At 49.9% G+C, this 21,629-nt stretch overlaps 1 protein-coding gene across 2 annotated transcripts; it reads right to left on the bottom strand.

Moving 5' to 3' along the window:
- Nucleotides 1-419: 419 nt before the first annotated feature.
- On the bottom strand, nt 420-19,792 carry CPA5 (carboxypeptidase A5). Of its 2 annotated transcripts, XM_060108081.1 has the most exons (11): nt 19,677-19,792; nt 18,442-18,523; nt 17,307-17,441; nt 8,669-8,767; nt 7,387-7,488; nt 6,083-6,184; nt 5,618-5,728; nt 5,062-5,152; nt 1,551-1,750; nt 1,211-1,295; nt 529-716 (listed from the first exon to the last, which is right to left on the bottom strand). In XM_060108081.1, the coding sequence occupies exons 1-11, from the start codon at nt 19,790-19,792 to the stop codon at nt 529-531; spliced, it is 1,311 nt and encodes a 436-aa protein (XP_059964064.1). The 2 variants fall into 2 exon arrangements, with proteins under 2 accessions (XP_059964062.1, XP_059964064.1); XM_060108079.1 differs by lacking the exon at nt 1,211-1,295 and having other exon boundaries at nt 420-716.
- Nucleotides 19,793-21,629: the final 1,837 nt, after the last annotated feature.

Genomic DNA, 21,629 nt, shown 5'->3' with positions numbered 1-21,629 from the left:
GTTGACTTTCGTTAACAGGATGAGAGGGATCTTCTGAATGGAGGACTCTGAAATGTGCGTCTACCCCCCAACCCAGGCTGCCTGTCTGTAACCCACCCCTGGCTCCAGGTGCCAGAAACACCACCACTGGAGATCCACTCCTTCAGATCAAATACTGTCCCCTCCAGGCTCATCTTAAAATGTAAATACCAAAGGGACAGTGTGTGTATTAGTAGCTCCAGGGGGTGTGTTATCTGTTCTGGGCCCGGAGAACATTTCAAGAGGAGAAAAGGGAAGGGCTGCTAGTCCCCCTGTCCACCTGGATACCTGAGGAATGAAGAGGCATTTCCAAGGCCCCTGTCCCCCGCTCAATGCTGAGCCCAAAGGGGTGGCAGTCAGTGCCAGAAGCCACCAAGCCTCTTCAAACTTGTTTTTATTTCCTAAGGAGTCAGGGCAGGGGTGGGGAAGGGATCCATAACTTGGGTTTCAGGAGGAGCCCAGGTCTTGGGAAAGAAGACAAACCCTCTGGCTCTGCCCTCAGCAGTATTGTCAGTAGGGGTGATTAAGCGTGTGCTCCATGATGGTCCGAATGGCCATCCAAGTCTCCTGGGCTGTGGGGATAATCTGTGTGGCTGGCAGCAGAAAGCCACAGCGCCCCGTGTCACGGAGCTCGAAGGTGAAGGAGTACTTGATGCCACTGTCATAGGCCCAGTCGACAGTGATCCCACTGGCCACATCTGGATACAAAAGGGCAAAGAAATGCCCCCCAAAAGGAAGAACAGGGTGTGGTCACAAGGTACAGAGGCATCCTGAGAGGACAGTAGGCCCTGGGGGCCAAACTCCCACCCATTCCTGCCACACCAAGCTTCCTGGCCTAGGCCTCAACCTGGGCCATATGCTGCTCACCCAGCCCAATCTCTGCCCTGGCAAAAAGAAAGCTTCTTGAGGCCACCAGACTTGGGACATTTACCCTCAAAGAACATTGTAGTAACCCAGGCATTGGGAGATATGCACTAATTAATGCTGCAAAGAAACAGGTGCCTGTGTCTGGGTACCACCATTCACCCTTCTATTCAAATGTGGAAATCAGCTCTGGCCCAGCCCAGCTAGATCTATGGCACAACCCTGTGGCCAACCAGGCCTGCCAGTCAGCAGAGCTTGCACCTGGTCCAACCCTAGGTGGATGTGGTACCAGCCTGAAGCAGCAACAGACAAGGGAAGGCTCATTCACAGAGGGTGGTGCTGATGCTGCCATAGATGTACTCGATCCCATGAACCTCATACAGGGCCTGCACTGCAGCCTTGGCAAGACTGTACTGCAAGATTAAATCCAGACAGTGAGATGCCAGTGCTCCCCACACTCCCACACCCTCACCAGCTGCTGAGAAGCAGGGACTTCAGAATCTTGGAAGTTGAACATGTAGATAGCTCTTTTGAGAAGGAAGCACAGCATCTCCAGTTTTGAACTTGATCACATGTGAGAACAAGTCTCCCCACCCCCGGCTCCCTACCATCGGGTCTGTTGGGAGTCTGCTGGATGCCTCCCCCAAGCCCTAGGCAGCCAATCTCACCAACTCTTCCTGGTTTGAAACAGGCTCCAGAGAGTGGCCATAGGGGTACATGAGCATCTGAGAGTAGCTGTGGATGGAGATCAGAGCCTTGATGTTCCCGTGGGACGTGATGAAGTCCACAATGGCAGCCACTTCTGGCTCTGACTTGGGGGAGGGCCCATGATAAGTCTCTGAGCAGGGGTTGTTGTTAGAACCATTTCCTGGAAGTAGAATCAAAGCACCCAAAGTGTTCAAATTCCCAGGCTTGGGAAAGACACTTAGTGCTCACAAAATATACTGTACTCCTCTACATTTCCTAGCCTCTTTTGCAGTTTGGTTGAGGTCATGTGACTCCTTTTGACCAATGAGAATGTAAGCAGTAATGATGTGTCACTTCTAGTTGGAGGCTAAGAGCAAGTGCGACTTCTTGACACTCTCTTCTGTCTGTGTGCTTGAAGGAAAAAACTCTAAATGGAGAAGTGTCCTGGATCCCTCTGTCACCAGTGGAAGAAAGATGTCAAGGAGGGTCACCTACCCACATTGGACTTTGTATGCATGAAAAATAAATTTTTATTGTGTTAAGCCACTGAGATTTGGAGGGATATTTGTTACTGCTTCATACCCTAGTCTAGTACATCAGAGGAGTGTTGCCACACTATGACTCAGCAGCTCTGTGGCCCTGTAGGGAGCTCCCTTGGCTTGTCCTTTGGTTAAGTCCTGACTGTGGTTCCATTAGAAAGGCAGGCCTGCCTCAGCAGTTGCCAGTAGGCCTCCAACCTGGCCTCCCCTATGAGCAGTGACCCCTTTGAGCTGATCCTTCTCTGCTGACCCTCCACGGCCATGGGAAAGGCTTGGGTCAGTTGAGTGCTCAGACTTATTGTCTGCTCAAGCTTTGCCACAGCCATGGCCCAAGAACAGCATGAACTTGGAGGAAAAGAGAGACTAGATCACCATAGTTGCCCAAGGCTGGTCTGGGAACCACAGATGCAAAGAGTCTTTGAAAATTCTTCTTGGGGACCTAAGTTGGAGAGAGGGCAAAGAGCAGCTGTGCTTCTATTTTGTTCACAAATTTAATTTGTTCCCATCTCCTACTAGACTCTTTGCTCCCCATCTCTTTTCTTCCTCTTCTGTTTTCCTCCCCTCCCCAAGGGCCATGTCATGGAGGGCTAGGTTGGGCTGGTCACGATTTGTGGGTTAGGAACACAACTGGAAAGAGCATCCCAGGTCCTGCTCTCACTCCTCCTCCCTGAAATGACGGCACAGAAGCCCAGTCAGAGGCCAGGGATTGCCCCAACTTCTGAAGCCTCCTGAGGATGCCAGAGCACCCCTCAGGGCAGTGAGCTGGCTGGAGAGCTGGGAGGCTTGCCCACCAGTTCAGATGCTGCTCTAGGACTGCAGCAAACAGGTCCTCTCCAAGGGTGCAGGTGAGGGCAGCACGGTGGGAGGGATGATCTACAGATTACTCTTTACGCAGCAATTAAATTAAGGCAATAATAAAACCATAAACAAAATCTTCCCCCCTGAGTCACTAACCAGACACTCGCTAGCTATTTCTGGCCACAGGCAGGCCCACAGGCAATTCTGTCACCTGGGAGCGCATCTCTTCTTGGTCTTCGGGTCCTCGCCTAGGGCGAGGACTGACCCTGGTTAGAAGGGGATGTGCCTGCAGGAAATGAGGGGGTAAGAGCAGCCTCACAGGCTGGAGCTGGCCCAGCTAACAGTGGCCCTGTTTGTTGTGTCTGCTGGGAGCCTCTGCACCTGCTACACTTGATGAATGACAAATAGCAACAGATGAGCAGAGCAAGGGAGGCTGCAAGCTTTGTCTGCGTTCGCAGCCCACGCATGGCAAGTGGTTCCCCTGCCAACGACCAGGTGGCTTTGCCCAAATATGGAGAAACACTTCAGGCCGTTAGTTCTGGTTTGAGCTAAGCAGAATAATCTAATCTTCCCCTGACCAAATGGGAATTAGCTGTCTGCCTCTGACATTCACAATCAAAGTCCTCTGAGCCTGCCTGTTTCACAAGTACCTGCTAATGGATTCATTAGCTATTTATTTTTCCTTGTCTAAAAATGTAATTTGTAGCAAGGGGAACTCACTGGAAGGACATGGTAAATTATTAAAAGCAGTAATCTTTGGGCAGGGGGATTATGGGAGCTTTTTGTCCCCTCTGGGCTTTTTTTCCCACATATTTTTTTTTTTTACATTGTGTATATATATATACTGATGTTTTTTTCCTGTGGTGAAACTCACAAAAGTTATTTTCTTTAAGAGGTAATTTGTCTTTCTTCTAGCCAGTCTGTCTCAGGGTATGTGGGCACTCTCTTCAGCCAGTTCTGAGGGGCCCACGTGGATGCCCTCTTGGGGGCAAATGTCTGGTTATTTGGAGGTGGAAACACCTAATTTTATGTGGCTGTGTTCCCTTACACAAGCAGCTAAAACACAGCCCCAGACTCTCAGGCAACCCCTACACTGTGGGCTGGTGGCCTCGCTCTGTATGCTTCAGAGCTGTCCTTATTTTTCAATGAGAACAGACTCAAATCAGATTTTCAAAGCAATGGGCATCCAGATCTAGAATGTTCTATCTTGGTGGCTTGACCTCCCATCTGCAGATCTGCTTTTCAACAGCATGGTGAGGGGGTAGGAGCAGCCAACAGCATGGCATCGTCTCCTGTGGAGCCAAACCCTGATCCCCCAGTATAGTGTGGGAGCAATATCTGGGGGCTGAGGGCTGTACCCATACACCCCTCTGTTTTGGGAACTTTCCTGGTTAGACCCAGAACCCCAACCATCAAATTGCTGCATTCAAAGGGTCCACATACTCATCTCTGGGCTTTCTGGAAGCCTCAGTTTCCCCATCTAGTCCCTAAGACCCTCGCGTGGCAAGGGAGATAATCAGGAAGAACACCAAGGGAACTCAGGAGGAAGCTGCCTACCCCTCCCTTGAACCATACAACCCTGCAGGTAAACAACAGTCCAACAGCCCAGGGTCACAAAGTAATTGGGCCAAAAATAAAGGCCAGGCTCAAGTCACTGTTAATGATAAGGAACTAGCTTATTCCATGTTTGAACCTTTGTTCTGGCCTCCCCAGAGGGCAAAATTTGGGTCACAGGTCTCAGGGAATGAATTTGGAGGCATTTTCTTGTGGCATGCTCCATTCAAGGAAGGGTTAGAGATATGTGGGTGGGGCACCACAAATTCTGGGTTTTGAACAATGAGCAAGACTACTTTGGACCTCCTTAAGCCTTTCTCTGCCATATTTAGGATCTGACCCTTGCAGTTAGTCCCCAGGCAAGGAGCTGTTTCCCATGAAGGCTTAGCATATGTATACATTTAACAGACATATGCAACCTCTCCCCATACCTCACGGCCAATCCTAGGCATGTGCCTGCCTGTTCCTGGCCATGACTCACTTGCATTAGCTAACTGCTTTGCCTCCCCAGTTATGAGTCAACATAATCTGACTGTGTGGGGGACGTGCCAGGAACCAAGTCCTCTCCAGCCCTGCCCCCGGGTGCAGCAGACTGCAGTACCTCCAAAGCCTGACTTCCAGTTCCTGTTAAGATCCACACCAACGCAGAAGATTCCGGGTCTGCTGGACTTGTTCTTCCGCCACAAGTGATTCTGAAAAAGCACAGGGCAGGTGACCTCATTCACTGGGTCCATTCCTGGGTGGGAGCCTCTGACATCCTGGTCTAGGAAGTGGGGTCCGGCGGGCCAGGGAGGGGCAAAAGGAAGGAATCTCTAGGGCAGGATGGGGCTGGCATGGGGCTGGGCCAAGGCTGCAGATCAGATGCTTTGTGGTTAAACCTGGGGTATTATGAGGTTAAACATGGGTATGGAGAGAGAGGCCCAAGCACAGTCAATCAACAGTGGCCTTCCCTGGGCAGCAAGAGGGAGGCTGAAGGGCAAGAGCTGCAGCTACAGTACCTGAGCAGCCCGCCTGCCTCAGTGAGACTCTGCCAGGAGCCCCCGAGGGTCCTGCCCCTAGGGAACCTCAGCCAAGCATCCCAAGCCACAGTGACCTTTCCTCCATTCCCCCAGAGCTGACCCCTGATCCTTGACCCCCTCCCTCTCAGGTACTCTCACCATGCTGTGGGTATAAGCAAACCCGTCAGGGTTGGAGACAATCTCCATAAAGATGTCCATGGCGTTCAGTATGTCTGTCACAATGCGGTCTTTGCCATATTCATTGACAATCTGCAAGAAAGGGCAGGGTGGGGACAGGGTGAGGGACAGGAGGCCCTGCTGGCCTCTCCTCCAAAGCAGAGCAGGACATCTGTACAGCCAGTGGCTGCAGGCAGGGATGGCATCAGTCATCAGGTTCAGCCTTGTGCAGAACCAAAGGCTTGGATTTTAAACAATGAGAAGGCAGAGGACAGCTGGGGGCTCTGTGCTGCACAAGGCCAGAGCACATGGCAGCTGTTCTATAGGGCAGAGCGTAGACAGCCCCCTGCGTTAGGAGAACCACGAATTAAGTTTTCAACTGGAGGTGCCCTTAAATAGTTGAGCAGCCCCATCCCCCCCAGCCCAGCCCCCATGGTCCGTGCTGACCTTCCTGGCAGTCCAGATGCTGGTGGCATGGGTGATCCACTCCCGGGAGTGGATTCCAGTGTCGATCCAGATGGCTGGGCGCTGAGAACCTCCAGTGCTGAACTGGGGAAAAGCACCGGGCCCCATATAAGTTTGAACCAAAACAGCTCCAGAGCTGTCCCTAGACTGCCTGGAAGGAGGCCCCAGACGTATCCCCACTGCCTGGAGCGGCCCCATTTTCCTGAGACGGGGGCTGTAGGTGGAGGTACCTGTGCATGAGCCCATAGAAAGTGCACACGTGTGGGGGTGCCCTGGAGACACAGTGATGCTCTTGGAGAGCAAAGTAATCCAGCCAGAGGCACAGAATTTCCCAGGTTTGAAAGTATTTTAGACTAGTGCTTCTCAAACTTTGAAGGGCACATGAATCCTCCGGGGAGCTCAGTAAAATGCAGATTCTGATTCAGTAGATCTGGAAAGGGGTGTGTGGCTGGGAGTCTCTAACAAGCTCCCAGGAATGCTGCTGCTGCTGGTCCAAGAACCGCACTGAGTAGCAAGGTCTTAGACAGCATTAAAGGGGGAACACAGACAGCCCTTAAGGGAAATCAAAACAGGCACAGGTGAAGTCAAGTTCTGAGCTAGATGAGACCACTTGACCCTTCAGAAGATTCCCCCAGGGCATTGTTGAGGACTGCAGCGCCTGTCTTCTCTGAGAGCAGGATGTCAAATGCTCTGAGTGGTCCACGCTCCTGAATGCCCTTTAGGGCACACACAAAGAATCATTTTTCCGTAGGCTCCACACTCTCACCCATCCTGCCTCTTCATGGCCAAGGGCACTGCTGCTGCCAAGTTTACTAGAGCTCTGTTTCCAGTGGCCCCTGTGAAGGGCTGTAAGGTGTCCTCATAGACTCAGGCCTATCTGTGAGGCTGCCTGAGCCAGATGACCTCAGTTGTTGTAAATGAAGCCTCTGGGTACCGCTCTTCCCATTGAACAGATGAAGCAACTGAGGTAACAGGAAGAATGCTGACTCACTCACACTCACATCCCAAGTCCAAGGTGATGACTGCCACTCTGCAGTTCCATCTCCTTAGCAACCATCCCACCAGATTCCTGACCCAGACGTGCCAGGTCACTGCACTACCACCTGTCCACACCTACAAGGGTGGGTCCCTGAACACCACCATCCCAAAGCTTGTGGGTCACCTCGGGACAAGAGTGTACACATCTCTCTCCCTAAAACTCCCACCCAGCCACAACCCCATATGAGCTCAACTTATGCCAGAGGCACTCACTGTACAGTCTAGTGGTCAACACTGCTAGCTTTTACCTTCAGAACAAGAATGGACCGATTTTCAAAGCTGTGGCCAATCTGAATTTTTGAGACAATATCTGAATGCTCAGTTACAAAGTTGTCGATCCAGGTATATATCTGAAAGGAATGAAGTTTCTCAGATGGGCAGTTAAGCAGGGACGGGGCAAACCCCAGGATCTCTCTGAGTATTCTCCTTGCCCCATCCCACCCTCTTTAACGCTTTCCCACCTCCCTTGAGGATCTAAAAGTATCACAAAAATCAAAGACTACCTTGGGTCTAAGGCAGGAGCTGTGGTTAGCCTGGATTCCCAGGCTCTTCCTAAGCCTTGCCTGGAAGAGCAGCATGTGCTGAGCCTACTCAGTCCCCAGGGTCAGCCTGCACGGCTCTCTCTGGTTGGAAGTTTCTCTTGCTTCCATTTTATTGGCCCATTCAATCCATTTGACAGATCTCATAGTCCTTGCAGTGTTGTTTTTAGTCATCCTGACCCTTTTAGATTCTAAGCCTCTTGAAAGCAGGATTATTTATCTCTGACATCAGTAAATACTGATGGAATATACTAAGTCATTCTCTTATTCTTCCAATATATAATTAAATTAACAAATATATGAGAGAAAATGGATCCTCTATTAACGGACTTCGTGAAATGGGGAGAGTGATAATGATAATAATAGATGGGCAATATCAATAATGTCATCCTTTACATGGAAATAGGATGTGTGCCTAGAGTTTCTTTCTCGACTGGGTGTCTCTATGCTTTTCTTGCATATTCTACCTTTATAAACAAGTCACAATCAGTCATGCCTGCCCTCGATGGCTGTAACCATAATCATACATTTTCTCCAGCTGAAGGCAACTCTTTAATTCTACAAAATGGCTCTCTAACATGCCTAGCTTCCTGTCCCTCTATGCTCTAGTACTCACAGCTGGGGTCACTTAACACAGGAATGGTCGTGCAGAGGTTAAGACCCCTGGATCCCTAGCCAGAATGTCAGCTAGGAAGGCGCCTCTACCTGCTCTGTTCTGGCCGGTGCTGGATCCCTGCTCTAGTGTTCCACCTCGCAGATCCATCACCCCGGTCCCACGCCTGCCGTGGACTGCACTGTGGAGCCACAGCCCCCTCTGTCTGAATCCTGGCTTCTGGACCTCCTTGAGCTGTCCACCTCCTGTTGCCCAGTGGGTACTCTGCACTCCCCAAGTGTCCGCTCACGGTCTCCTGTAGACCCCAGAGTCCTGAGGCTGGAAACCCTGAAGGCTCAAGAGGACAACAGAGTCCAGAGCCTGACTCGGCAGACCCACCTCCTCCAGGGTGTGATACGAGGAGTCACTGAAGCTACTGGGGCTGCGCTCCAGCCCGCGGGATTTCGCCATGGCTTCTCTCTCCTCGTCCAGCAGCACCTAGGAAGGGAAAAGGAGGCTGGGCCAGGCATGTCTCTTCTGAGCCCTGCCTCAGCTGGCTGCACAAACACAGCATCGACATGGGAGAATGAGCCGCTGTGAGTGTGAACTGAGCAAAAGCAGGAGACGCCAGGTTGCTGGGTGATTCTTCCGCTTGGCAAGCTGGCATTCATGCCGCCATTTCCCAGATGAGCACAGGACAAGGAGTCTGGAGAACTTGGCTCTAAGTGTGCCATTGCCACTAACTTGCTGTGGAACCTTGATCTTGGTTTCCTCAGCTTGAAAAGTGGGACTTGCCTTGCCCATCTCAAAAGGATAAAATGTAATAAAAGATATAAAAGTGTCTTGGAAAAGATGCTCATGGGCTACTGCCAACATTGCTTTTGTCCGCTGTGAACACTCGGTTGAGCCAAAGCCCAAGCTGAACTATGTACACTGACCCCTGGGGGAGCAGGGGGCTCCCCTGACCCACAGCATGCACTCTGCCCCAGGAAGTAGCCCAGACAGTTGATGTCCAAGCCATTTGAAAAGCCAGTCCAAATCATTACAATTAATGTGCCAACAGTCTGTCACTCACCATTTTAACTGCCTCTTAAACACAAGTACAAGTGAGCCAAAGCAATGTCCTTCCTTGAGTGGCAATTTGGAGTTGGCACACAATCCTCATGTGGTACTTCCCACAGAGAGGGCAGTATAGTGCCTGGGTTGAATTGACCTCCCACATCATCCTGGGGCATTTTTCCCAGCTCGGGACTCAGTGAGGTGGGCAGGTGCCCTCCACCCTAAGCTCATACCCTTACATTGACACCCAGGGACCGAAGCACCCCAGGAGGACTCAGCTCTGCCTGTGCAGCATGGGAGGTGCCTGGGCCCCTTTGCCACAGGGGTGCTGGGAAAGCAGAGGCTGTCAACCCTCGAGTCACTCTGGTTTGCATCTCTGGGTCACAAGTAAATCCTGATAATGCCTTGCTTCAGGCCAGAGTCTTTTAGTTTAACCAAGCATCTGTATACTCATCATCGTGGTTGATCTGGTCAGATGACCTGATGACAGGGCAAGAATTAACTGTTCATATTTTAGAGAAAAAGCAAATTAGAGAGGTAAAGAGACTTAATAGCAAAGCTAACTAGGGGCAGAGGTGAGATAAAAACCCAGATATCCTAGTTTCTAACATTATGTTCCTTAAGGACAGCTAGCTATCAAAACTAAAAGCTAATAAGAATCTCACACACACACACACACACACACACGTACACATGTCTATGTGTGTGTGTGTGTGTGTGTGTGTGTGTACATAGAGAGAGAGAGAAAGAGTAAGAACACGTATAAAATATGAACAACAGGTGAAAAGTCCATCATACTATTCTTGTAATTTAAAAGTGCTTTAAAATAATGAAAAGGCAATACCCCAAGCATAGGAAAACAACACAGTAAAATGCCAAAAAAAACACCCCAAAATGCTAACATGCCTGTTAGGAGAGAAAGATTATGATTTCAAGCAATTTTTCCTTTTCTCTATTTTTGCATTTTGGCAATGTGCTCACACCACTTCAATAAGGAAAATCTTCTAAATGAATAAATAATATTAAAACAAAGATAAAACACCCAAATGGCTAAAAATAAAGCAGCAGCCATGGCGCCTTCAGTCCCAGGGCTGGAAGAGACACCTCAGCCCCACTCCGCTGCAGCCGAGGCCACTATCAGATGACACACTCACCCCACTGCCCCTGTCAGCTTTCTCACAACCCTCAAGTTCACAGATTTTTAAATGGGAGTGGAAGTCAATGTTTGGGGCTCATTTCGTTCTCTTTTTGAGCACCAGCTACACGCTAGGCATTTGTAATTGCAATGTTCTCTAGCTGAACTGGCTGGGCTGGGGACGGTCCCACTTGGGCAAAGCTGGGATTGCTGGTTTAGTTAGAGATGGCTGGAGGAGCCCTGATCCTCACTGGCACAAGCACCAGCCTGGGAAGCTCTAACAAAGGAAATTTGTCTTCTTCCCAGAAAATCAACGGAAATCTCAGCAGCCTCCATGACCAATGTATGTCCCTCACTGTGGGCCGGGCATGACCAGCTGCAGTGAGCAGCTGCAGAGCAGAGAGCAGGTCAGGCCAACGCACCCCGAGTCAGGGCCCCAATGCCGTAAAGTTAAAGGGCCCATACATCTAACTTCCTAGGGATGGAGGTGGTGAATGAAGGTGGAGGAGAGGGAAGAAAAAATGGGAAGATAGGACCGGAGGACCCAGTTCTTTCCCCACAGCTCAGGGACACCCACAGGAAGAGAGTTCCCATAAGGCTGTCCTTTGTTCCACACGACAGCTTAGAGGCAAATGGGAAGTCGGCACTAAACTGCAAATAACTTTCCAAACGCGCTCACAGCCTTGTGAATGGATATGACACCCGCTTACAAATTGGGAATGCTCAGCCCTCACAGCTGGGCCCTCGATTCCAGGAACATTAATCTACCCTGGCCTGAAAAATACACAGATGTTTGCTCCCTTCACAGGGCTGAGGGAAGGGGATGGGAGAACTAAGAATGCAGACTTGCCGCAGGCTTGCCTAATTACAGCCCTGTCAGGCTTCTCAGAGAAAAAAAAAAGACTCAGAAGTAAGCCATTTGCCTCCTTGGAAGCCGTAAGCTGACAGGGAAAGTAATACCTCGGTGTAAATTCATTTATGACAGGAGCAAGGAAGGATGGGGACATTAAGAACAGCACCTCCAAGATGGGGTGCTGGGGGACCGTGGGCCCCAAAGGTGAAGATGACGCCTGAGGGGAATCTGCATTCACAGCTCACTCCAACCACAGACGTAAAATGGACGAAGTTCACAGAAACAGTGGTGGTGGGCAGGAGATGGGCTCTAATGTCCTCTCTGTGAGGAGGGCAGTCACCTTTTCTCATGCATCCCTGGCCTCCTCTTCCAGGCCTAACGTTTGCAGTAGCAGCTGCATGGCTGGTGGCAGTTACAGTCCATGCCTACGTTTGGATGGCGGGTGAGGGGGTACAGATCTGGGGCTGTTAGAATGGACCCTTCAGAATTCAGGACCGAACCGAGGCTTCCCTGCCCAAAAGGCAAAGCTAAAACGCCATACAAACAACAATGACACCGCTTGAGAAGGCAGACGGCACAACAGTAAAGAGTCCAGGGCCTGGAGCCAGGCTGTCTCAGATTAAATCCTGATGTTGTCACTAACTTGGGCAAATTACGAAGTTCTCTGTGCCTCAGTCTCCTAAATTAGGAAATTCTCTGCACCTTCATAAAATGGAGGTCATGTTACCATGTACTTTCACACATACTTGAAGTGTTCTAATGAGGATTAGAAGGGTGAATACATGTAAAATGCTTAGAACATTGCCTAGCATGCAGTAAATGCCAGCTATGATGATGATGACAATGACAGGACAGCAGTAACTCTTGGGTGACACCAGGACTCTGGTGGAATAATCATTACAGGGCATGACCAGGAAATCTGGGTTCCTCCAGGGAGAAGTGGTGTCTGCAGGACTTGGACAGCAGGTGACCCCCATTAGTGGTCACTTGGGTGAGTCAGGCAGCCCCTGCCCCTCCCTGGGACCAAGAGAGGGGCCTAGTCCTTCTGCTGTCCCTGTCTCCCAACCCCTACCCCCAACCCTCCTCAGCCCCCTACCCCCATGCAGCCAGACTCTGGCTCTCCCTCAGGGCCTTACCCATGATTCCTTCCTTTCCTCACCTATTCCTGTCTTCCTCTCCTCTTTAGAGCTGCCACCCACCCCCACCCCAGCCAACATCTTTCCCACTTTTTAATCTCTTCTACTCAGCAGACCAGTGTTTGTGAAGCACACACTGGGCACTAAAGATATGGCAGCCAACAAAACAAAATTGCCTGCCCTCATGGAGCTTATAGTCTGGTAGGGGAGACAGACAACAAACAAGACAAATAAGTAAATCATATAGGATATTAGAAGGCTGTACGTGCCAAGGAGAAAAGTGAGGGTGGGAACTAGGGGAGTGTGGGAGGAGAAGGGTACAACTTAAAATAGGGTGAAAAGCTGATACGTGAATCAAGTGTTGAAAGTAGTGCAGGAATAAGCCATGCCGATATCTGTAGAAGCAGCATTCCAGCTACAAGGACCAGCAAATGCAAAGGCCCTGAGGTATGATCCTAGTCAAGGGCACTGAAGCAGGAATAGGTCAGGCAAGCCGGAGGAACGTCAGCAGGTTCCAGTGCCTGGAGCAGAGTGAGCAAGGGGAGAATGGCCAGTGACGTGGGGTAGGGCTTGCATCATGTAGAGCCTTACAGCAGTCTTAAGGACTTTGGGTTTTACTCTGAATGAGGTGGGGAGACACTGAGGGTTTTAAGCAGAGGAGTGACATAATAGGACTTGCATATTTTTAAAGGTCACCTCTGCTGTTTTGAGGCTAGGCAATAAGGAGGCAAGGGTGGAATCAGGGAGAACCATTAGGAAACTACCAGAATAATCCAGATGAAGGCTGATGGGGTGTCAGCCCGTGGTGATAGAATAGGATGTGGTAAGATACATTTTGAAGGGAGAGCTGATAGGATTTGCTAATGGACTGTCTGTGGGATGTGAGAAAAGAGTCAAGGATGACTCCAGGTTTCTTGTCTGAGTGACAGGAGGATGGCACTGCCATTTCCTGAGTTGGGGAAGGCTATGGAGGAGCAGGCCAGGGAGTGGCCAGGGGAGTTAGGTTTGTACCTGTGAAGTTTGCTATGCCCATTAGACACCTAGGTGGAAATGCCAAGTAGGTGGTTAGATACGTCAGTCTGGAGTTCAGGTCAGATATATAAGTCTGGCTGGAGCTATAAATATGGCAGTATTCAGGAGGTTGAAGGTATTCAATGTCATGATCCTGGATGAGGGGATAGAGGAGAGGTCGAAGGACAGAGCTGGGAAACAGGGAAACAACATGCAAAGGAGCAGCCAGTAAGATGGGACAACCAGGAGAGTGTAGTGTCGTGGAAGCCAGAAGGAGATGTGTTCCAGAGAGGAGAGAGTGACCAGTCAGGATGAAAGATGAAAGAACAGGACACTGCACACTCAGAGCTGACTGCTGAGTTGGACCTAGGAGCTGTGTGTGACATTGTCAAGGGTGGTTGAGGTGAAGCAAGCGGTGGACAGTCCACCCGAGGAGAGGGATGGAGATGGTAAGTACAGTCAATATTTCCAGGAGTTTTGCTCTATGAGGAAGAGGAGAAATGGGGTGATAGCTGGAGGTGGGGGAAAGGATCAAGAGAGGACCTTTTTAAGATGAGAGAAATAACTCTATATTTGTATGCTAATGGGAATGATCCAGGAGAGGGGGAAATTGGCGAAGCAGTATTTACACTAAATTGTATTTTGCTCTAGAGCGTGCTCGGAGCATGGGTGATTTTTGTTTTCTCCTTTGTGCTTTCCCCTATTTTCCAAATTATCTACCATGAATATTTATTAATTTTGTAATCAGAAAAAAGCCATTAAAATCCACAGAGCTGATTGCTCAAGTGAAGCTTTTCCATGGTGACTCATCCCAGGGGAAAAAAAAAAACACCGAAGGGCTGAAAAGAATGAGGAGGTGAAGAAAAATTAAATGCAAATACAGCCCCCTCGGAATTGATCATTTCTCCCCCGGCCCGCTGCAATTTCCTCACCACCCTCCTGTCTGTCAGTCTCCCCCTGTTCCTGCCCCCACCTCAACATTGTCAACACTGTCACTGTCAGAGGGATTTTTCTTAAAATGCAAATCTGATCATGTCAGAGCCCTCCGATGGCTCCCCCACGGTTTTCGGGATTTCATCTTGACTTGTTCACCTGGTGGAGGATGTCCTTTGTGCTCTGGTCTGGCCTCAGTGCCAATCATAGGCCCCTTCCCCTCCCCGGCCCCCCCTCTCCTGCTCTTCAGCCACACCGTAATTACCGCCTTCTCGGAGCCTCAGAGCGACATGCAGTGCCTCTTGTACTCGCTCCCATAGCAACCTCCATCCACTCCATTGTAATCACTGATTTACTCCCCTCAACTCCCCCATCCCCACAGCACTCAAGCGCCCCTGGATCCAGTGTCTAGATTTTTTTATCTTTGTTTTTCCAGTGCCTTGACCAATACCCAGCACACAGTAGGTATCTCTGTATCTGTGGGTGGAATGAATAAGCTCATCTCAAGCATCCCTCTGATCACAAGACAGGAGCGGCAGGGGGGCACTTCCCTTCCTCAAAAATCTCCAGTGCCTCTGGCCAAAGTAAAAGCTGGCACCAAGGTTTTTCACACTTTCTCTCAGCCTGGTACTAACAAGCGAGCATACTCTCTCCTCTTCCCTCTCCTTCTCATGTCCATTAAGTCAACTGACATTTACTAAGCTCCGCCTAAGTGGCAGGCCCTATGGTAGGTGTTGGGATATAAAGATAGATAACGCAAATGATTCTGCACCTTGAGGGGCTCAGGGGAGGGGGCTCTGGCGACAAAGACCAGCATATTAGCCAGGTCTCTCTCCGGGCATGCTCCTCCTGAATCTGCCAACAGAGCGATTCATTCAGCACACAGTGGTTGAGGGCCCACCACGCAGGAGACACTATGCCAGACACTGGGGTGAGGGGATCCAGAAGACAGAAGGCTACCAGGTCTGTGCGTCAATAACTAAAACATGAGACTGGAGGCCAACAACCTGAGTGGTGCAAAGCCTTTCCCTCCCGTTAGCACCTCTGAGCTTCCCTCCTCCTAGACACCTTCCCCCATCATCACCACAGATCAACTCAACACAGCAGCCTCCTCCCAGCCCCAGCTCCCTGGGAGCCAAAATGTGATCTCAAGTATAACAATCAGAGCTTGATGCGTTGCCGTTGCCGACAGAGCAAGTTGTTGGTGAAAATCCTGCCAGACTGGGTTAGGGCCCGGAGTCGAGGGCATTTTACTGAGGGCGTGAAAAGCTCCCTGTTTCCCCCAGCGAAGGGAATCCAGGGGCCGGGGATGACAGGAGAGGGCAGTTCCAGAGGAGCTGGTGAAGGGGAGGAGACTCACAGGTGCCTCTGGGTCCATTCCTGATATGCAGAAATCAACAGAAAAATTTCAGAGACCTCTTCGTATCTGTTTGCCCAATGCTGCAGGGTCTCCAGGGCAGGACAGAAGCAGGGAAATGCAAACTTCAAAATGCAGGCAAGGGCGAAAAATGAGAATTGAGCACTAAGTCTTTTGATGTGGTAGCCTCTCTTGTCTGTGGGAGTTTCCCCATTTTTGTTTGTGGGGGATTTAATTAGGGAAATGTTGAGCGGGAAACAGATGTGCCTGAGGAGGAAGAAAGGTCTTTGAATGGACCGCAGCCCCCCAGCCCCGTGCTTACATGGGAAGGAACACACCTAATAGTATGTGGCGCCAAGTGTGTGCGCTCTGGGGACTGTGTATTCCCACACGCAAAGCCCTTAGAGGAGATTAGCTGCAGCACAATGTGGCTGCACAGGAATCTACGTGGATACAAATCTACAGGTACACAACAGCGTCTGCGGAGGGGTGCAGCCAGAGAGGTCTAACCCAGTGATGCCCGAAAGAATCGATTTAGGAAAGAGACTCCTTGGGATATCCTTGAAGACAGAACAACTAAAATAGAATTTCATGACATTCAGAAAAGACGCTGTAAGGTGCAGCAACAAGTGAGGGCGGGGAGAATGGGGTGTCTGGGATGAAGTCTCCCTTCGCCCTCCCTAAGGGCAGGCCTGCAGCTGCTTCTCCCAAAGCTGTTCCTCTGGCAGAATCCTGCCTGGGAAAGGCGCCCAGTACTGACGGCCCTGCAGTGGAGGTGGGGGGAAGGAAACCGCAGCAGGGCTCACACTAGGCTTCTCTCACCTCTTCCTGCCTCTCTGGAGTGAAGGAATCCCCTGCTATCGAATGGCTGAGACACAACAGGGACAGGAGGGCGCAGTCAGAAAAGTAAAAGGAGCCATCCAGAAGAGCTGCCTCCCTCCCCATGGTGCCTAGAAAAGACCTGAGCTATTTCCTCCTGTCTCCCTTCTCCACCGTCTCCTCCTTTGCCATGAACTACAAATTCCTCCATAAGAGGACACCACAAGTAATCTTAAAAACACAACAAACTAGTGAATATAACAAAAGAGAAGCAGACTCACAGGTATAGAGAACAAACTAGTGGTCACCAGTTGGGGGAGGAGGGGCAGTATAGGGGTTGGGGAGTGGGAGGTACAAACTGTTGGGTGTAAGACAGGCTCAAGGACGTATTGTACAACACGGGGAATACAGCCAATATTTTGTTATAACTGTAAATGGAAAGTAACCTTTAAAATTGTATAAAATTTTTTTTAAATTTTAATTTAAAAAAAAGAGGACTCCACAAGCTACCCTGCCATTACCATACTATGACTTATGAAGTCTGTCTTAGATTTAAATTTTCCTTGAGAAGTGTGAGGTTTCATTCTTTCCATGGTAGGTTCACAAAAATGCAGATGAAACTCCAGAAAGAAAATGTCCATTTTAGCCCTGGATGTCCTTTCTCCATGTTGGGCCCAAACCAAAACAGGATATGAAGGTGAGACCCCAGCCGCAGCGCTGGGGCAGGACCTCACCTGGATGTCCTTTATCATGATGCTGTAAGCAAGGCCATGAGACTCCAGGTAAGCTTTGATGTCCTTCATTTCAGAGAAAGGAACCCTCATATCCACAGGAAGGCTGGGCCAGGCCGGGTCACGCCAGAAGTCCACCTTGATCACAAAGGAGAAAAAAATGGGCATGTTTATCACACAATCCTGTAGGCACCCTGGAGGGCCAGATGTTCTTCTCTTATACAGTTGAAAGGGCCCCAATTCCAAAATGAAACCCCTAAGGCCGAGCAGAAAGACAGGGACAAACAAAATCCCTAAGTCACTGAGCTTCCTTCCCTGATGTTAAGCACCTCATCTCCCAGCCTCACTCACACAATGTAACTTCGCCTGGATCCAAAGAGCCCAAAATAATTTCTAAAGGTGAGACGGCTCATCATCTGGGACATTAACATGGACAAGAACCCTGGTGAGAAGAGGGAGACATCACTGCCCCTAAACCCCAAAGGGGTAGGAGAGGCCTGATCTGGATCCCTGTGCCATCCGACTGCCATGTCTATTTTTCAGTTTGTAAAATGGAGAGACTTATTATAAAGTTTTCTGAGTCCTGGTTGATAGGGACACTCAAACGAATAGGAACGTGGGCTTTGGGCCACATCCAGAAATATCAGCTTGTTTCAACAGCCCTCAAACAAAACCCTTCTATTATTGAAGAAAATGTTTTCCTTTGTGGAATACTTGCTGAGGACAAATGTTCTCAGAAACCAATGCTCAGGCTGACAGGGATGAACCCAAATAAAACACAGGTTTGCCAAGCTAAGCCATTTCAATTGGGGAACAGATGTGTCCAGTCTGCATGCTGCATGGCATACCACCCAGAGATACATGTACCTCTCGTGTGGCTTCAGGACATTCCAGCCATTTTCAGAGCAGCCTCCTACAGGACAGAGGGGAAAGCCAAGAAGGGCCACCCAACCTTCCAGGTGAGTGCTCCCAACCTCTTCTGAAGAGGAGGCACATTTGATTTTTCCACAGTGTTGTGATCTTTGGCAGACACACCCAGAGGGCAGGTTTGGGGTGGGGGAAGCAGGACATGGAGCCAAAGGTGCAGGCTGCTGTGAGGGAGGAGAGAACTCGTCCCCAAGCCCTGTGGGGTCCTCACCTTCTGGGGCTTCAGGCCCTCCAGATCCCTGAGAAGTGAAAGTTGCTTCTCATTTTTAGCCAGGACTCGAAGAACCTGGTCACTGGAAAGACACAGAGAGGGTGGAGGGAGATGCTCAGAAGGATTCCTGGAAGACTGTGCTGCTTGGGAGAGGCAGAGTAGAAAAGAGGCCAGGCTGCGGGGACCTGGCAGGACAGCTGGGAGGCTAGAGGACCCCTGAGCAGAAGGACTTGTAGCCCTGGGAAGCACGAAAGCCCTTTAGCCCAGGACCAGTGGTCCCTCCAGCCCCAAGGACAGACCACCCAGGGGACTAAATAAAAAAACGCCCGTCAGCGTTGCTGATGAACCCAATGCTAAGACAGGGGAAACAGCATGGGAAAGGAATGTGGGGGATGGAGGAGGGAGGGAGAACAAAAGGAATAAAGGAGAGATACAGGGAGTCGGGGCACCAATGGTGGTCCCATATGCTCTTCATACAAGGGCCCAAGGCCATGTCTGCCCCCAGCCCCGTGCCCTCTCCTGCCTTCTCCCAAGAGCCGCAGGACATGGAAGAGATCAATCTCAAACTACCTCATAGGGGGAAGGTGAGCTCCTTCCTGTCCCTCTGGAGGGGTGGGGAGGTCATGTAACTGAGCAGCCTGCAGTGTGACCTCTGGGGTCTGAGCCTGGGATGGCGATGGCTCCCTCCCTGACCGGCTCTGACACCCTGGATGATGAACCCCCTCTCTAAGCTTGTGTCTCCTCTTCTCTACTATGGAAATACTATGGAGTGGTTACCTTGCGGGATCTTTGGGAAGCTGAGAAATCATGTCCGTAGAGGGTATATGATACTCATACTTATTTTTACTCAAAGGAAGACAATACCACACCCATACATTAGGAGTACATAGTCTTTGGGGGGTTATAACTTTTTTTAAGAATCGGAGAAAAGTTACAGACACTTCCTCCAGAAAAAAAGTAGATACACAAAAAATTTTCCATATGATTTCAGGGGATTCTTGGAGCCCTGAAAGCTTACCCTTGGAGTCCAGACTAAGAACTCTAGGTTGGGGGAGGGACAATAATACAGCTGCGTGTCCTACCCTCGCACATGAAAGTGAGAGGTGACGGAGTTGGGAGTGGCTTCAGGATGGGAACTGAAATCTTGAATCCCTTCACCTTGATCAGGTCCCGCTGGGCCACCCGGTCACCTGGCTCCCAGCAATCCTCCCTCCCACGAAGGAGCAGCCACTCACCCTGTGAAATTCATTTGGCCCAAAGCTGCTGCCAGGATAAAGCTGCAGACCAGGAGCGTCTGCCTGTCCACAGGGGACAGCCCTCGGCCCACACTTCCTCTGGGGAAGCCCTGCATGCTTCTTCCTCCAGGCGAACTTCAGGGGTTTTCCTCATGCACGGGCATGGCCAGGCCTCAGGACAGCAGAGCACCTAAAGGCCGACAGGCCAGACCCGAGAATGTGCGTTAGGCTCTCTCTGGGGAGACCCTGTGTGGGATTCCCACACGCCAGGTCTTGGAGAGCTGGGGCGCCCCTCCTCACTTCTGGGTGAGTCTTCTCCTGAGAAGGGGAGGAGAGGAGGGAAAGAGGAAGACAAGGCCTTTGGCTGTTTTCCTCCCCAGAGGTTTGCTGGGCCAGCCTCTCGTGAACATCGAATCCTCCATCTCCAGAGAAAGATGAGAGAAGCCAGAGGCCCGAGGAAACCACTCCTTTCCTCCCTCTTCCTGATCTTTCTCTGGGCTCCTTCTCCCTCCCCATCCACTCACACATATCCTCCTTGCACATAGGATGTGGACACCATTGAAACAATGCCGTGTTTAGACACAGAGCCGGTGCTCACTTCCTGTCTAAAAGGTCTGGGGCAATTGACCTAATCTCTCTAAGTCTCAGTTTACTCATCAGTCAATCAAACGGGGTTAATAAAATCTCTCCTTCCTGCTTCACAGGATTTTTGGGGGGTATTAGATGAGACAACTTGGGTGAATTGGCTTGGCAAAGCCTGCAAAATATAATATCATTATCTCAAAGCATTAGCTCTTAGTCACAGCTGCATCTTAGCTCAGGACTCCAGTTGCAGTGGAGAGAAGGGGAGAGAAGAAAATGGAGAGGGGAACAAAGGAAATGTCTATTCTATGAGAAGGAATTCAGTGAAGAGTCCATTTTCTCTACCTTCAGGTGGTCACCATTATGCCAGGATAGGTAGTGCAATTTCTGCTATACATGAAGGTCACTGCAGTCATTATTATAGTTCTCAACAGAGAGCAGAGTCAATTTCTCAGTGCTGCTGAAGCCCCACACAGCCCCCTTTACAGTGTAGGAACAGTAGGAATAAAGCAGAGGCCAGCACACAAAGCAGTCATATTAGAAGGAGAAAGTGAAAGATGATGCCTGAATGGTAAATGATGAATCTAACAGAAAATCTGCAGGAGGTGGAGGAAAGGCAGAGACTAAATCCAACAAAGTTGTTCAGCAGAGGACATCAACAAAAGGCCACTTAACTGTCACTGGCAATTCTCAGAAGCCCCCCCTCCCTATCCATGCTTTCCCAGAATGGCCAATTAACTGGCCATGTGTACAGAGAGGGGAGCTCTTTTATTGAGAGAATGCCCTGCTCCCACACCCCGCTGGACCTACTCCATTATCTCATAGTTCAGCTGTTCAGACATGCCAAACTCTCCTAGAACCCTGGCTTTGGGAACTCTCAGACTGAAACATTAGCAAAGGGTTTAAGGACCTAGAAAAGAAAGCAATTAGGCTTTCTACCCAAGTAACATTCAGCTTCAGTTAGAAATAGGAATAAAAGAATTTATTAGTAAACAATAGCTCAGGAATTTAAAAGAAAGAAAAGTGAGATGGTGCTAGTCACCCAAAGTACCCAGCATCTTCTTGTTCAAAAGTACCATTATAAGTCACTAATCATAAGACAATCCCTGCACTTGGTTTAGGGGTGGGGAGAGAGAGAAAGAAAGACTGAGATCAAGAGCAAAAGAGAGACAGAGGAGCAGTTAAGAATTCTTGAGAATTCTAAGGCAGCACTTCCAGTAGAACTTTCTGTGATAATGGAAATGTTCTATGTCTACAGTATCCAATAGGATAGCCACCAGTGGCTAGTGTGAGTGAGGAATTTTAAATTTTAATTAATTTTAATTAATTTTAATAATTTAAATGGCCACATGTGGCTAATGACTGCCGTAT

Source organism: Mesoplodon densirostris, chromosome 9 (assembly GCF_025265405.1).
Source record: "Mesoplodon densirostris isolate mMesDen1 chromosome 9, mMesDen1 primary haplotype, whole genome shotgun sequence".
In the NCBI taxonomy this organism is placed as follows: domain Eukaryota; kingdom Metazoa; phylum Chordata; class Mammalia; order Artiodactyla; family Ziphiidae; genus Mesoplodon; species Mesoplodon densirostris.
This window is presented reverse-complemented; position numbering and strand designations above follow the sequence as displayed.

Coding starts and splice junctions, on each gene's coding strand:
- CPA5 (XM_060108079.1), bottom strand. CDS start 19,792: ATGCAGGGCTTCCCCAGAGGAAGTGTGGGCCGAGGGCTGTCCCCTGTG. Junction 18,524..19,676: donor GGCCAAATGAATTTCACAGG/GTGAGTGGCTGC, acceptor GTGTCTTTCCAG/TGACCAGGTTCTTCGAGTCC. Junction 1,751..5,061: donor CTGGAAGTCAGGCTTTGGAG/GTACTGCAGTCT, acceptor TTCTACTTCCAG/GAAATGGTTCTAACAACAAC.